This window comes from Hippoglossus stenolepis, chromosome 5, assembly GCF_022539355.2.
Source record: "Hippoglossus stenolepis isolate QCI-W04-F060 chromosome 5, HSTE1.2, whole genome shotgun sequence".
Classification (NCBI taxonomy): domain Eukaryota; kingdom Metazoa; phylum Chordata; class Actinopteri; order Pleuronectiformes; family Pleuronectidae; genus Hippoglossus; species Hippoglossus stenolepis.
The window spans coordinates 10,668,059-10,686,005 of record NC_061487.1 but is presented as its reverse complement, the minus strand read 5'-3'; the positions used below and the strand labels follow the sequence as shown (position 1 = coordinate 10,686,005).

The window sequence follows — 17,947 nt, the reverse complement described above, 5'->3', positions numbered from 1 at the left end:
AGCCCAAATCCACAGATATGTCTGTGATGGTGGTAAATCAAAGTGGCAACATCCTGCAAATATCAAGAGATTAGCTGAGAGTGACACTGATACCAGTCTCACAATCCCAAGCTCCAGTGCAGACATATGCACACACAAATACACACATACACGCGTATACACAAACACACACACACCCCGTCCCAGCATCATACGACAAGTCTGTCAGGCTGCCAGGGAGCTCCAGCCAACACTCACCGCCTCAGCCAGCAGACTCCATTCTGCCCCCGCTTCACTTTTCAAGACCTCACTATCTCACTCTAATTGGCTGAAACCATAGCGGGCCGTTATTCTTTTCGGAGGAATGTTCTGGAAATCGAAAACAACTTCCCGTTTATTTACTTACACTAACCACTCAATTAAGTCCTTATTATCTGGGAAAGCTTTTTGGGGTTTTACACTTATTCAGAGGGGAGCTAAGCAAGCCGTGGCTGTATTGAAATCGTAAATTTGCGACAAAGTCCCCAAGAAAAAAAAGGGCTTTCAGGGGAGCTTTCAGTCAAGACCACACTCAAGTTGACACTTTTTTCTCTCTGCCACCCACTGAGTGATGATGTGGTGAGAAGCCGCAAAGGGGATCTACAAAGGGTGGGGATGTGGATGCAGGGCCAAGTGCTCGGCTGTAGTTTGACAGGCACTTATTGATCAAGTTGGCTGGCCCCTAATCTAGACGCACACATCTGCATATGTGTGTGTGGTTAGAATTAAAGGTTAGGTAATCCCACAAAACCGTTTATGAATACAACGAACACCAGGACATTCACATGTATGTACTTGCACACACAGTCAAAACATACACACACACACACACACAGACACACAGAGACGCACACAGGCAGGATCCCTTTGAAGAGTGAGAGGGACAGAGAGGGGGTGTAGGCGGGTAAGCGAGAGAGACCAGGGGGAAGAGAGGATAGAGGGGAGGGAGGATGGTGGCAGTATTTATAGACAGCAAGTGATGGGATGCCCTCATTAGTGCATGGCCCACTGAGCTAGATGACATACGCCGCCAAGAGGTCATGTGACCGCATTACTCACTCCGGCGGCCTGTGAGAGGGCCCGTCGAGTAACAGAGAGGGAGCGAGCGAGTGAGGGAGGGAGGGAGGGAAGGAGGGCGAGAAAGAGGCAGAAGTGGAGAAGCGGAGGGAGTCAGAGAAGAAAGGAACACAGGGGGAGAAAACTAACCATGAACCCTGCCGTGCCCGTTGCCCTATTTTAACTAAGCTGTATACAAACAAAAACTCTTAATTTAGGGGACGTGCCGCTCTCCCAACTTTCTGAGCACTGACCTCAATTACCCGATGAGCCCGCAGCTTTGTTTCATAACCCTAATAGAACCACGCGAAAAAAGCCTTGGACAATGCCGGCTCAGGAGGTGACAGCCGTTCAGAAAATACGTACTTTTTTACGAGAGATCATGTTTCCAGTGTCAAAGTTTAGAATGACACGACAGGCTTTGGGCTAATGATAGGCCAGGAAAGTTGTCTTTAAAGGGGAGGTGGTGTGGTGGTTGCAAAGATAATGTGTGCCGCTAGTTTTCCCCCATTGAGGCCATAAATGTAATCCTCTATACATCTGACACCCCCCCACCCGCACACACACACACGCTCCCTGTCAGAGCTGTGCAGACACCTCAGAGCGAGGAGCTTGACCAGAGACCCTGTAAAGCCTCAGACCTGGACCTCATGACTTCTGTTTGGAAAGAATGAGAAAGCGGTCAGGAGGAGTGCTGAGGAGGTGTGATAGAGGCATTGCATTAAAGGTAGGGTTGGTAATTTTTCCTGAAACTGTTTCTTATCTTATTTGTTCTCTTCACATCCCGCTAGCCATCAATAAATAAAGTCATCTGACAAAAAAGGAAAAATTCTAAGAGCTGTTGTTTGGGACCTCGCAGGACTGTAATAATTACGACTAATCATTTCATTGCAACCAGATTAATGGATTGGATGGTGGATCCATCACTTACTGACCTGCCCACCTGCACGCACCCTGTCCATGTTCTCAGCGCACGTGACTGGAGTCTTCGGCCAACGAGGCTTACACCACCGAAGCAGAGACGGTAGTCAGAAGTTGGAGAGCGAGTCACGGAGAAGTCGGCTTTGTAGCTTTGACGAGAGAACTGATTGGTGGGATGTATCGGTTGCATGTGTAGCCTACTCTTGCCTTGCTTTTCCTGGATCACCAACCCCAGCTTTAAAAGGTGCTTGTAAATTTTATTATTGCCAATATTGCTACAGAATTACTCACCAATCTAGCAGAAAAATGCAAGTTCAGTATCAAACATCATTACTTACATGGCGCTTGGTGTGCTAGCGCAAATGACACCAATCACAGTTTCATGCTTGTAGAACACTACATAGTAAGCTCATCAGCAAAAGAAAGACAAATTTTACTCGGTGCATTTTCTCTATGCCTGTAATTACATAATTGTCGCAGGACTATGACGTACAACAACGATGTTGGCCAATGTATAATCTGACAGTATATTCAAAATATTTATTCTACATTCACTATTAATAGGTTTAGGTAAAAAACACAGTGAATGATCACCATCACCTTGTTTGCCGCAAGTTTGTGCTGTCTCCAGTAGTGGAAAGCAACACCACAGTTATCTGTTGTTTACTTCCTTTTCTATCGCTTTCCTTTTCTCTAACATCCAGTTACTCAGGGGACATATTATAACCTCTTGTCTTGTAAACAAAACAATGAAGCTCTTGATAAGACATCAAATCCACCACCCCCTCTCGCTTGAAACCACGTTCCGCAGCAAAGATACAAGTAGTGTAAGGTTAAGTCCAAAGAAAAAAATAGAAAGAGAGGCACAAAGACATTCAAAGAACAATACAGCACTGACACAAGAGAATCAAAAAGAGTCATCCGGGTTTACAGATAACCAGACATTTGAGGATGGCATGATGAGGAACACACACACACACACACACACACACACACACACACACACACACACACACACACACACACACACACACACACACACACACACACACACACACACACACACACACACACACACACACACACACACACACACACACACCACAGAGAAGTACCACATAAAAGCGCTCTTGTATAGGCAGGTGAGTGTTGGTGAAGGGTCCCCCTGTCTTTCAACTCACGCTACTTCAAACAGCCCCCTGCATGCTGATGAAACCTGGGCCTCATCACCACAAACAAAGCTGGTGCCACTACTCACACACACAAGAAGTGAAAGAAAACTGTTTGTGTATTTTTTTTCAGACAGAAAACAACCACCACTAAAGGATCAGATTTTTTGTTTTTAGCTATTGCTATAGCTTTAGGGATCGCAATGTCGAACAGAATTAATCCCAATGACTTTGGAGATCCTCAGACTTTTCATCTCATACCACCATGAAGTTGATATTCATTCTGTTATTTGGCATCAAGAGACAGCTTAGCTGAATATGGTTTGAAGGTAACACTTGTTACTTTACTCAAACGATTTCACTGTGAAACAGGCCCTATAACGATGATTGGTTATACGTCTATAAAGGTTTTTCAAACAAATGGAACCTGGTTTTAATCAAGATGTCTGACCGCATTGGATCTGGATTTTATCAAAAGTGTTTACAGGATTCCAATGAAGATCAGTCAACCATGGTGATATAGCTCAGTCACCTTAAGTTGGGTTAAGGTTTGTAGCTGATTCAACGAACCACTTGCTGTGATTAAACTCACACCATGTCTCCTCAACCTGTTCTCCCACATACATGCTGAGAACAGTGTGGGAGCAACAATCCCCGGACCATTACTGTTTAGTGCGGTTGTTGTAGTTGGATTAAGACGTTAGCTATCCCCTGTTAACCTCTCCTCACTGGACAGCGCTGATCCAGGGCCTAACATGGTGATCAGGGAGATGGAGCCACATGAAAGGATATCAAAGATATAAGACTTACATGGGCCCACACTGCAAAGGACTCCTGGAGGGCAGGGGGTTAAGGAGAAGAGAGACCCTCCTTCTCTTGTTCCCTCTCTTTCGCCCTCTCATGCATGTTCCGAATGTTAAACACCACCACATCCTCGTCCCCCTGTACCTCCTCCTCACTCGCCTCTTCCCTCCTCTCCTCCCGCCTCCTGCCCTTCAGAATCACTGATGTGAGGTCTTTTGTGAGAGCGCTGGCTGGCCTCAGCCTGGGCTCTGTTACGGCCTGACCACTGACCCACTCACCCGCCTTTTAAAGAGGTTTTAGGGTCACGGGTTCACAACAAGGTGACTCAACTGTGAACGGCGGGCGGCATCCTCTTTCAAAGAGCCTACGTCTTCACCTTTTCCCTCTCAAGAATCTCTCTCCCTCTTTTTTTGCTCCCTCTATCTGTCTTTTCTTTCTTCTTTCTCTCTTTCTCTTTCCGCCCCCCTCCCGTGCAGCCCTTCTCTCCATGTATCCTCAGAGACTGACCCGCCGTCTCAGCCCTAATTAGCATAGCATCCCAGAGCGAGGAGAACATGAAGGCTAATGGGGGTTGGGGCCCCGTAACAACACCAAGGGTAAAGCTTCAAGTTTCCAACTAAGGCCATCACCTGACCACATTTACATGGGTTTCTGCAACCAGGATGCAGGCAGCAGAGTAATGCATGATAAATTATTCCCTTCCTATTTGTGGAGGAAGTGAACTAGAGGGGAAAGGCATCAGGATTCAAAGCAGTGCTACATGGAAGGTATTTTGAATTTTAACTAAACTGTAATGAGGGGAGCTTTCATAACTACGGTGATTGTGGAACAGGAGGAAACATATTCAGATGATTCATTGTGTTATCCAATTAAACACTACCTCAAAAAAGAGGATTAGGAGTTTCTTATGCGAGATGCATTTTTACACACGCATATAAGAAAATTGGACAGATCATTCAAATACAAAGCTCCCTCTGATTGGTATAATCCCTTTTTTTGACATCCATTACTTCTTTCCATTGCTTCAGTTCATCTTCATTTTATCATCTCAATACAGTCGCCTCCAAGCAATTAGGTTCCCAGTTTGAAACCCTGCTTGGCTTTCTGTTCTCCCCGTTATGTTGTCCCCATGTCTGAGTGGGTTTTCACTAGGTACTCTGGCTTCTTCCCACAGCCCAAAGACATGCCGATTGTTTGTATGATTGGAGACTACTAGGTGTGGATGGCGATACACAGGTGACTTATCCAGGTTGTAACCCGCCTCTCGCCCACTGTCAGATGGGATTGGGTCCAGCTCCCCACGCGACCCTCAGAGGATAAGTGGTATATATAATGGATACATTTGTTAGTGTATGTAAAGCTTTTGTGGGTGTGGGTTAGGGTTAGGGTTAGGGTTAGGGTTAGGCTGTGTTCTCAATTTTGCATTTCAAGGATATCATCGAAAATGAGATATATGCACATACACATCTCGTTATGCAAGAGTTTAAAGAGTTTTGCACAATATTCAGTTATTGGCCTTTATACAGTATAGAGGTCAGACAGGTCAACAACTGTTAGTCTCTCAGTTTTCACTTTGCTCTCAAAGGCATTTATTATCATTCACCAAACTGTCTCATCCTAATTACAGGATCCAACAACTTGATTGTTGCTGTTTTGAGACCTTCAGCTAACAAACAGGTCTGGAACATGCACAGTTAGTGTCATTCTAAGCAAAACATGTGCGTCAATAAAAAAGGACACACTGTTGTAGTATAGGGAATCAAGTTCCTATGATCTGTTCATTAAGCAGCACAGATCCACATGTGGATCAACTTACCATTCCATTTCCACAGTCGGTCCCATCAGCCAGTGGCATGTGCTGCGTGCGGCATCCTTTGTGGTCCCCCTCTGCGCTCGTACACCACAGCCTCTTGCACTGTTTCTGCAGAGGGGAAAAAAAGCATGCTTCTGCAATTAATCATTTTTGTGGCTGAATAGGAAACAAGCTTGTCTATAATGTGAGAACATTGTACAGACAAAATGTTTTAATTGAATCTGTGACTTTTATTGGGCCCATCGCAGAATTTAAGTGTAAACATATTGCTTTGTTTCTTGTGGAAGGAAGTGTGCGTGATTGCAGCTCCCAAATATGTTTATTGGTTTCATCAAATTCTTAATATGTTATGTTTAATAAATATTTTTGTCCAAGTAGCCAGGAACTGACACTTTCTTTTGTGCCTCACTGGTTCCCACACATGTGCGAGATGCATTTTAATGCCTCGGCATCGGGTTGTAATTAACGGCTGTGCAGTCAACAACAGGCTGAGTTAATCTGCCTGTTTGTATTTACATTAGGCAATGGGATTTACTGATGAAACCAATCCACACTATTTTACAATAAACTACACACATTTAACTGATTTAAGTTTCATTTTTTATGATATTTTCGGACCTACAAGAAACTGCTTTGCATAACCCTCGGACAGTTCATGAAGGTTCTCTACTTCCACTTGAAGTCTTACATCTTCACTTTTTCAGTGTGGTTCTGCTTTGATAGCAAGCCAACTTACCATGTAGGGGCAAATTTGGGAACCGGGTCCAAACATCAGTTCACACTGCCTGTTGGCATTGTATATTTGACCAGGGAGGAGGGTGGGCAGCTCGTACGTTCTGCCTACTGGCTCATCGAGGAGGCACTCTCCATAGCCGGTGCTGAAAAAAAAAAATGTAAGAACGTGTGTAGTGTAAATGAAAAGAGAATATAAAAACCACACAAGTCTGTTTACAAACACATATATGCACCACGCACACACACGTCATCATGGTATGACAATTCCCAGGATAATCCAGCATGTTCTGACCCAGAAAAGTATCAACATGTGTCATCTCTTTCATAAGTAACAAAGTAAACATCTCTGTGTAATTGTGTGATCATCCTCAGATGTGTTTCCCCCTGTGGGTGGTCTGGAGGGTTACCTAACGGGGAGGCTGATACCGCTTGCCCTCGATGAGCCTGTTAGTAAATGCTGTGCTTGCTTCATGCTGTGAAACTGGTGTCAGTTGCCGCAGACTGAATAAAACTGCATTTTGATACAGTCTGAAAAGGATCTTCGTGCTGACCACGTTTTTATTCGAGGTGGAATTATAAAGCCCCTTGATTAAGTTACACTTCAGCGCAATGAATAAAGACTGACTCATAGCACAATAACCGAGACAATAAAAGCACAGCTGGACTAAATGTAAGTGCAGACACGCCACATACAGACTCATCGGCCTTCATGGACGTGAAAAGGCACTAGACAAACACGCTAGCAGAGCGTGCTGAGCCTCAAAGGATCTCCTCCTTCTTGTTTACTTTTGAAAAAAAAGGAAACTGGAAGTTGAGGCATGAATAGATGTGTCATTACACAACGTGTCTGCACTGCTCTGACAAATTTCATCCTGGACCGAGCTGCTAAGGCACCTGCTCCATACACCACCAGCTGATGTGGAAGGACACATAATTACCCGGGATTATCCTGAGTTACCGTCACTTTGTTTCTTTCCCCTTTCATTTGCAGCCGTGATGTAAGAGACTGTGGCAAACAGCGCTGGGATTCAAGGGGATGACTGCATGACAAGAATGAATCAGCAGCAGAAAATACTATGAATGAAGACTGTGGAGGAACCCTTTCAAGGAATCACACGGACACTCCCATATTACAGCGTCTGTCAGCAGTTGGTGATCTGTCTAATCAGTGTCCCGGAGCCTAATGGAATGATTATTAAGACCAAGACAGACAGAGGATGGAGAGGTGGTCTCTGTGGTCATGTTTTAAAATTTTATGTCTACCACTACTCCCTGAAAAAAACAACAACATAAAAGAGACTTGATTTATAAGATGACTTATACTTGGCTGTCGTGTGCTTGTCATAAAATAAGATAAAATGATCGTTTCCATGTTTAATATACTGGGCTTTGGTTTTTGAGTGACGCACGGCATTGCTGGCTAAACAGTGTTTGATCAAACAGCAGCAAAGAGACATGCAAGAGTTTTTCTCTGATGCCCTGTAACAAGATAATGACAGAGGTTTATTTGAATTTGAAGTGACACGCTACAGAAAGACTCGTCTTGATTTTAAAAAGCAACAATAGATTTAAAAAACGTCGATGACGATTTCACATTAGTGTTTTTCAAGAATGGTTAGGCCAATTTCTGAGGTGAGTAATGGAAGATGACAGGGCTTGTCCCCTTCTAATGATCATGCGGTTTCAGACAGAAGGGGCAAACACAACAATTAGTGGTTGGCAACAGTCAGAAATTAGCATTTTACTTTTAGATTTGGATTTTGAGGCTTAAATCAAACGGCACGGAGCCAGGGGGAGAATGAATAGCTGCTTTATGTAGCGGGCTGACGCATAACAACACTACACAACAGCGGGACGCTTTTCATCAGTCCTCAGGTGCGGGAGTTCAGTGTTCACATTATTACAGCAACAGTGAGATAATGGGGGTCCTCAGCCTTTCTTTTTTTCAAACTAGTAGGCGAGTGGTGGAGATTGAGTTTGCTCTTCAGGGGAAAATGGGCAGTCAAAACACTGACGTACTTGACCAGGTCAGCCCACTGAGCAGGAGTGGTACTGTAGAAGTGCGAGATTGAATCAATGCTTCTCATTGTTGACTGGAGACAGACTTCAAAAGCACTTAGACTTTGGTCTCGAGGGCCTTTCCCACCGCTGTGGCTCCCACACTGGAGCCAAGTGCTACTTCACTTTCACTACACCCGCATTATTTTTTTAAATATAATGTATGTTAAAGTTTATCACAGAGACATTTGATGTTCACGTCTCTTGGCTTTTGAGCGGTAAACACAGAAACCCAACACTGCTGATATGGCCCAGTCCTGATAATAAATAGATTCATGAAGATTGTCCTCAAATTTAGTCAAATGTTCCAACTGCTGAACCTTGAGCTCATCACTGGAAACTATGCAGAGCGCAGCCTTAAAACTCCATAGGAGGCGTCACCAAATGCTGAGCCTTCAAGATGCATCTGGACCACAAGGCTGTCCTTTGTGAAGGCCTCCACAATTAACAGAGGAAAGGAGGCAAGGATTAAAGGGTCATGTCCAGGGAAGATCTAATTATAACTGACATTTCCCATCTTGAAGGAAACCCTTCACCAGGATCAGTGACCATGGTGCTGGGTAAGGAGTAGGCGAATGAGCAATGGCCCCAAGTTACGAGTTCTGGTGTGAAAAGCAAGCTAAAGTGACTAGATTACTATTTGCGCAGCATCTTGGGAGCAGGGCTCAGCCTCTGCAAGGAGACAGCTCTGCTGGAGATGTATCACTCAGGTCGGCCAAGGAAGACCCCAGGATTCAAACAGGAAATACTCTTTCAACACCAGGCAATAACAACTCCGCATAGTTTACATTTCGCCGACCTGTCTACAGAGCACTGCGAGAGATGTAGAATAACTTTGTTTAGATGGCCATGTCACAACAAGTAGAGTAAGTTAATGACAATCTTAAAATGTGAAAAGGGATTGTGTGAGAATGAAAAAGAAATTGAGTGGCATCACTTTCATCTGCCTGAGAAGAGCCGTAATCGGACATTTGTTTTGCTTTTAGAGTGTTTTGGTGTACACTGGGGCGACACGGTTTGAATCCCAGTTCAGCCAGGGTCTTTCTGTGTGGCATTCTCCCTGAGTTGGCATGGGCTTTCTCCAGGTAGTTCAGCTTCCCCCCCACAGTCCAAAGACATGGAGATTGGGGTTAGGTTAATTGGAGACAAAATTGACAGTGAGTGTGAATGTTGTTTGTTTCTATGCGTTGGCCCTGCTCTACGCTAGCAACCTGTCCAGTGAGTACCCCCCCTCTCATCAGATATCAGCTGGGATTGGCTCCAACTCCCCTCAAAACCCTCAAAGGATAAACTGTTTAGATATTGGACGTATCAGTTTACAATTGGCAAGAAGAGGTGACAGTACTCACTCCAAAAACTCTGTAATGTACTTGCGACTGCACTTGGACCATGACCAGGGATTGGTGTCGTAGTTGAGGGTGGGAGCCATGACGTGGTACTGGTGCTTCATGCCTGCCTCTCGACATTTTGGGTTGTCGTCGTGGGGCATGTTGAACCTGGTTTCAGAGAGGGAGAGAAAAGGAAAAGGGGGGTTAGAGACGGAGAAAGGGATATAAGGAACACACACAAAGTGATTATCAGCTGCTTAATGGCTCAGTCATAGAAAGAGGGATAAATGTCACAAGATTTACGTTCAGCCGTTTGGGGATCACCCTGCCTGATCTTGGCTGCCAAACATCTTTTTGCCTACCCCCCGCTCTATCTCCCAAACATTTATACAGTAAAATCCTGAAAAGGGCTTCAATAAACCTTCTAATGGCGAGTAGGCTGTGCAACTTTTTTTGTAAAACATCACTCTCCATCGATCAGCATCTGTCTTCTCCACCATCATGGCAAGCAAGTTAGCGAGAATCACCTCTAGCTCACCACTTGGAGGTGAGAGGTCACCATCTCACATTCTCAAAGGGCTTAATGCTGAGGGAAGGGCAGGGACACCACGGACATCACTAGACACATGTGTGTACAGCCTACACATCACATAAGAACACAGATGTTTTTAGAATTGCAACTCATGATTATTTTAATTATCATCTGTCATGGTGACATATTCAAATTCTTTGGATTCCCTGCAAGTCAAATATGAAACCTGCACTGCTTTAAAACAGATCTGGATACAGCACATATTTGGCATTTTTTTCCACATGAATGACTTTATAATCTTAAATGATTATCAAAATTAATTTTCAGTTGCTTCCGTAAACAATTAATCAACTAATTGTTTTGACATCAGGCATTACAAACTCACAGGAAGAACAACTGTATAAAGTGGAGAACACAACAGAGCATTTGCTAATTAATGAGTTACTCCAGGAAGTCTGCTGTCAGCACTTTTCTTGTGTATGTCCAGAAGAAGAGTGCAGTCCAGTGTGGATGTTCTGTTTTGTGCTGCGGTTTGGCGTACGTTCATGGATACATGCAGTGCCTGCGCCAACGCGAGCATGTGTATTTATACACGCAACAACCCATGCAGCTGCATGATGTCCGAGGTGTTTACAACAGGATGTGGGCCAGTGCTGGGCTCCGGGCCTGTGGCTTAGGGTCAATCCATACCACCACACAAACAAGACCTAGCATGGCTGGCATGAGGCCCACCCTACAGGGGCCGAGGGCCTGAAGGAAAACACCCCGGCCATAATAAAGCCTCTGGCACAGTAATGAGCTCTGAACACACAAACTCAGGCTGCTGCCTCATGCTGACAAAAGCTAATCTGGCTCAAATGGTCTTTGCAAACTATTTTCTATCGCTTATGATGGCGGACAGGTGCATCAAGGTGATGCAGAGAGTCACAGGCAGATAAATAAAAACAAAAGGCTCAATACTTTGCTGCAACATAAAATGGATTTGAGACAAGCTCCAAAAAAAGTTCTCTTAACACATTACACTGATTTAGGCTTCAGCCATACTACTATGATTTAGTTTGAAAACACTGTTTTCAAGCAACTCCACACCACTGCTTTGGCTTCATATCAGTTTTTTATCCCTGTCCATACATATATCAAACACACCTATGAACACATATCACGTGACCACTCATGTATACTGGGCATGTGCATGCTGGAAACAGCAATGGCTACACATGTAATCAGTTGTATCATTGTAAAATGCGTCAGCAACACTTGTAATAGATTATCCAAGTTACATTCTACACTGTTATCCAAGGCTAACGCTGGTTGTTTCTTCCAGAAAGGGGTCACGTGATAGGAGCATGACGAAGTGAAGTGAAGGCTACGTCATGACCAACAAGACCCAATCAGTAAAAAGTTGTCAGTGTCTACCTCATCATTTACAAACATCTCTGTTTCGGGACATCCAGGCTAAAATGAAGCTACGGAGTTTTCAAGCTAAAATGAGGACAGCATTTTAAACATCCAAACATTTTAGTGGCTTTAAAACTCCAGAGTACTGCTGACGCCAGATGTATCCATAGCAGAGCTGGTGCATTTTTAAAGCGTAGTATTATGGATGTAGCCTAAGTTTAATCAGGTCTGAGGACAACTAATGGAGATACTGGCTTGAAACCCTGAGAGCCTTTTAGTGTAATTAGCTTATAAATCAGGCAGTTTTGTGGCTCTCCTCCTGACAACCTCAGGGGACAGATCGATAAAGGGATGACAATGGGAGTGTACCACCTCTGGCAAAAACTTATTGGCATCCAGAATGTCATCCTTTTAAAGTTCACTCGCTTTTATTAAAAGCTCTTAACAAAATTAACTGCTTTGCTCTTTCCACATCGCAATCTTAATGCCATGCTGCAATCCTAAAGAGGTGACTTTCAGAAGGACATAAAAAGATTTCTGCTGAAAGGCTCATAAATAACATAAAGAGATAGACTTGTTGGAACGATGACAACCGGAGTTTCTGCAGATTGGCAATAAAAAGCAGTTGATTCCTGCATCGTCAGTGTGTTTCACCAGTTTGCTGCTTAAGGTGGATTTACCAACAAGAGAAATCCTCTTTGACAGCCCCAGTCATTTGATCCGCCTCGCTTGCTGATAAAATATGCGTGATCAGAACAATGCCAGTGATGTTCTGTGGTGTAGCCTGTCATATTCCGCCGTCTCTTGGTAGCTCTCCTCATTCTACTAATGACGGATCAAAATGTCAGAAAGATTTGGTTTTCACCTAAGTCACTTGAAGTCTTGGCGTCATCAGATGACACACTTGATAAATCCCTGTATGTGTCACCTTTGAATGGCTGTTAAGTTTCACCGCCTCGCCCGAAAATCCCCATGATGGCTAGTTGTACTCACACGTCTTTGCGGCCATCCGAGAAAGGCCTCCTATCCTTTAGTCTAAATCTTTCTTTAATCTGCAACACTCTAGAGTGGCTCCCACTACCTGACACCGGCTTTCCCAGAGCGCTAAACACCCGGGAGAGCTCGTGCCTGTGAATGCAGCGATTAACCACGCCAGGAGGCAGCGCCAACTGGGCCTCCAGCTGCTTGAACTTTAGCATAAACAGATACACACACGAGACGCAAGGGGAAAGAGGGCCCAGAGACTCGTCCATCTGGCTGCTGCTCTGCACTGGAAGAATGTGTGAGCGTGGACAGAGGAGGCAGAAGAATATCTTTCATTCTTACCCCGAATGGCTCAAAAGCTCACACTGACACTGCTCCTTTTTATCATCCACAAAAACAGAGAGGCAGACCGGAAAGAAAATCTGTCACTCACTTTCACAGCTACGCTCTGCGAGGGAGGTGGGCATGAGGCAAGGACGGAAGAAAAACTGACGGTTGCTTTGTCTGGCTTTAAGAAATTGCCCACAAGTGAGCTGGCAGAGACGGAAGAAAAGGTGTTCAAAGAAAGAAAGACTTTAGATCTGATGCTAATCAAGGTTCTAAAATTACATCTTAATGAAATCCACTGAACTACAAGACAAGAAAGAGGCCGCAGTGACTGATTTATGACAGTTTTACCTCAGATAGATGTTTAGAATAAACAGAGCCTCATATGACAGATAAAGTCATGTGTTTATGATTACGTGTTTAAGATTACTCATGCAAGGTTTTTTTTCTTCACATGATACATGTGGCAGTATTAGCTTGTTGTGAAAACACTGTCCGGCAGAGTAGCATGTTGTGATAACACTGCTTTACTAACTAACAGGCGAAGAAGTAGAATATGACGAGGCTGTCACATCTCCAGCTTCTTTTATCAGTCGTTGGTTGCTGATATTTCAAAGCAGTACATTTTGTCTTGTACTCTCTGATAAAGCTCTCAGTGTTTTTGTGTTTGTAGAAAAAAACAAAGACTGCGATAAAGGGAGCTCCTCGCCCCCACAGAAAATACTGCTCCTGAAGCTCTGAGTCTGATACTTCCGCAACATTGTGATGTCATGTGACGAATACTTGCATAATGCACGCCAAGCAGTTACTCCACCAGCCCCTAACAAAGCCAGGTAAAGCAAGAGCAGAGTCCGGTATATCCTACATGCTGTGAAAGCGGCTGACAAATCACAACAGAGTGGGCCAGCTGGCCAATCAGAGCAGACATGCCTTTCTGCCTCTTAAGAGGAGCTGCAGCAATTGACAGTATGAAGAAAGTACTGATTTTCTGAACATTGGCGCAAATAAAAGAAATGTAAATAATAATCCAAATTAAAATAGCACAATATGTCTTCTTTTAAATTATCTGGATTTTTCCACCTCTCAAGACACAGCTCTGACACATACAGGGTTAACTTCTATTGCTGTAAAGTAAAGTAATATAGGCTGGCATGTTCTTACTTTATTATGTTTTGCACCTGTGTCTGCTGCGCCCTACGTCCCATGATAAGAGGGCTTTTGTTGGTCAAGTTTGGCTGCGAGTGGTGAGATAGGGTTTGTGTGTACAGTGTGTGTACGTGTGTGAAGGGTGGGGGGCAGAGTTGCTACAAGATGTGTGCAGCAACTTACACATGGCCAAGCTCATGAGCGATGGTGAAGGAGGCACTAATTCCATTTTCTTCACTGATGGAGCAGCTCCGGTACTGGTCGCACATGGTCCCCAGCTCCGCAAGCCCTAAGAGGTCACGTACACACATCGAGTCAAACACACAGATGCACATAAACACGTACAGCGCAGTGCTACTTGAAAAAGAAAAATGCTGCTCGAGTGTTAAAGGCGATTAAACCATCCAAATTTCTGTTTTGTAAGAGAGATTAGCCCCGACATCGACTCCCTCCCTTCTCCCCACTCTACCACTCTGTTCTGTCACTACAATATTATTAGCTGACAGCTTGCCATAAACTCATTACTGCACAGTTTATTGTAAAGTTTATTGAAAGAGAACTGAGGTAAAGAAGTTTTTGCAATAGTTTACCTAACGTGTCACATTTGTCTTTCGCACGGCAGATGTCTTCTCTAAAAAGAAAGAACACACAAAATATACAATGATGTTAACAGTTGTCGAAGAGGAACATTTCCTTGAGACATTTGGTTTTGCTTTCAAAGCGAGGAAGAGGAGAGGTTGAACCTGGTGATGAGAAGTGCTGTGTCATGGTGAGAGGGATGGCTGTCGTCCTGGACATTTTGGGTCTGCTGCCAAACACAGAAGTTGTGGAGAGTCGTAGCAGCGTTGAAGCTCACTGTTGGCCCTTCCTGTTTGGGTTGAAACACCAATGGGGATGTAACCATGATGAAACTGGGTATACACATAATAATAACTGTTTTAAGTGAGTATATCATAACAATCTCATATTTCGAAGGATACTGTACCCTGCATTTGTCCGTTATGACTTTAGCAGGAATTACATAAGTTAATGGTTAAGTTTTGTAAATAGCTTTCCAAACCATTTTGGATTAACAATGTCAGCCTCTTGTTTTTAAATTAGACTACAAGTTAATATTGTATTCCCATATAAATCCAAAGGTACATCACGGCATACCTCTTGCACAAAGACCCCATAAGAACAGCTGGAGATTGCAGATAACCCAGTGGTTTTATCTACTCTGACATGTTTGCATATGCAATAGTCAACATGATGGTGTTTCTTGATGAACGCATCCATCCATCTATCATCTCTAGTGTTTATCCTTTGAGGGTTGTGGGGTGGCTGGAGCCAAACCCAGCTGACACTGGGCAAGAGGCGTGATACACCTTGGACAGGTCGCCAGCGTATCGCAGGGTCAACATATAGTAACAAACAACTATTCACGCTTACATTCAGAACTATGGTCAATTTATCATCTCTAATAAACTTAACCAACCAGAAAGACCAATGCCCAACTATGATATTCCTGGCTGTGAGGCGACAGTGCTACCCACTGCACTACCATACCACCCCCTTTGATAAATCAAGCTCTTTACCCCCATTATCTGTTTTAATACCAAGGTGTTGAGTAAAATGTTTATATGAATATATAAATGTGTTAAAAATATCAGGTTGGAAAATTCTATGAGTTTAATATAACTGTTTAGGATTCAGTCACACAACTACAGTGAGTCTCTTCAGCCACATTTGCAGGTGGCACCCTGCCTCACTATCGTACCGTCTGTTTTCCAATGAGACCTCTCTTGAGACTTGAGACTGACAAGGTTGATAGTGTCCTTTCAAACAGGCCCCACAGAGAAAAGGCCAGGCCAGGGACACCTGCACTGACGTCACACATCTTTGAGACCTGGATACAGGCAGCATTCAATGTCCTGCACTCACCTGTTCATTGTGAACGACGACGAGCTTGACAATCATGATGTTGATTAGGTTTCCTACGCTGGGATCCTTGTACACTGCTGCTACCTGTAACAAAGACAAAACACAGACAAAAAATGCAAACCTGCACCAACCTCAACCAGAGCAGAGAAACAGCTATCGCTTTTACGGTTCAGCTCCATGGGGTTTGATCAAAACAGCAACAGTGCATTGAAGTCTAAAGGAGAAAAAGTCTGCTTCAGGGTAAGTTTAATCAACAGGGTATTAAAACCAATTACAATCCCTCCACAGACCTTAGCAAAGGAACAATAAACTAAACTCTGGACCCAGCAACAAATGTGAAACTTCAGCAAATCTGAAGTTCAGAGCCCTCTGTGAGGACAGCAAAACATTCCCTCTGCAGTTGCTCTGCTCCTCCTGCTTTTCTCGTGCACCCCTGTCACGGTCAGCCAGCGGTCTCCTGAGGCCGTGTGCGGCCCCCTGACAGGAACTCATTAGTCCATTATAAACATTTAGCTTGTCTTAGCCTGGGGGGAGGCAAACGTGGCCCAGGCCTGTCCAGAGTGGGCAAAGGGATCTGTCTTTGCTTGCTCTTAGTCCAACTGTGACGCAGGACCTTCCTTTGTACGCTAAATCCCAGTGTGGGTTGTTGTATGATCAGGGCAAAAAACTGACGTGAGGAGGGAGTGCAGCTTGCAATAGGCCATCACCTCAGTATCTCACACAGCCAGTTAGCCAAAAACAAGCTCTGAAGGCAGAAATAGCAGAGCTGACACAACTGTCAAGGCCAAGATCTCTGTCATACAGTAGTTCTGGGACTTTCAGGATTTAGATGAAATGTCAATGAGCTTTTATAGTTTGATTACACACACATTATTTAGGATGTTTTTAAGGCTATATCAATATTAGACAATTATTTATGAATAAAAACAACACTGATCAGCCACAACATTAAAACTAGTAACTGGTGCACTATGTAGTATATGGACCAATCAAAGGTATTTGTGTGTGTGTTACTGTTGCTACTGCTGCAAAGATTTAAGGAGTGGGGTCATCAAGGTTTTGTTTAACTTCAGGGACTGGTTTTAATGGTGCAGCTGATCAGTGTCTAACTTCCCTTCATCAGCATAACAACTTACTTTAGATCAAACCACATGGATCAAACTTGGTACATTTCTCTATTCTGCTTAAGATTCTCATATTATGGCTGATATGGTTCAAATTAAGTGATTGACAGTCAATGTTAACTGGATGGGGAAAATGTGGTCCACCAGCACCACTGGTCTGCAGACATGTGCATGACAGACCTAATGTTTTGACTTAGCAACCTAGCAATAAAACTGACCTGCACATTGGTTTTTTAACACTGACTGTTCACCATCAGCCTCCCCTTAAGGATAACAGTCCACTGACAATCATTACTCCTTTATAAGTTAATGAGTTTTGTACAGGGTTCAGGCAGAGACGGCAGAGAGTACACACAGTTCAGTAAATCTAATAACCTGTTCAGCTTTGACACACTGATCCACCAACACAGTTAATCTAATACATACAGAGAAAGTCAATCACTGGATTGATTGACAGTCAGCAGTCCCAGACAGATGTGGGACTCATAAAGAGCTCAAACTGCTGAGTCAGGACTTTTACAATTAACTGGGCCACTTAGGCTGATGAAATGGCACTCTAAGGTCAAACCAGGGTTTCAAACCAAAATGTCCAGCACTAAAATCCACAGCTA

General features: G+C 43.9%; 1 protein-coding gene across 1 annotated transcript in view; it reads right to left on the bottom strand.

Annotated features, from left to right (window-relative positions):
• The window catches only part of LOC118109534 (A disintegrin and metalloproteinase with thrombospondin motifs 20), an 88,433-nt gene that overhangs the window by 54,204 nt on the left and 16,282 nt on the right, over positions 1–17,947 (bottom strand). The window contains exons 5-11 of the mRNA XM_035156701.2: positions 16,213–16,296; positions 15,033–15,157; positions 14,880–14,920; positions 14,473–14,578; positions 9,924–10,070; positions 6,518–6,659; positions 5,785–5,889 (exon numbers count right to left, since the gene is read on the bottom strand). Coding sequence (XP_035012592.2) covers positions 5,785–5,889; positions 6,518–6,659; positions 9,924–10,070; positions 14,473–14,578; positions 14,880–14,920; positions 15,033–15,157; positions 16,213–16,296 — 750 coding nt within the window. The remainder of the gene's footprint in view (positions 1–5,784; positions 5,890–6,517; positions 6,660–9,923; positions 10,071–14,472; positions 14,579–14,879; positions 14,921–15,032; positions 15,158–16,212; positions 16,297–17,947) is intronic.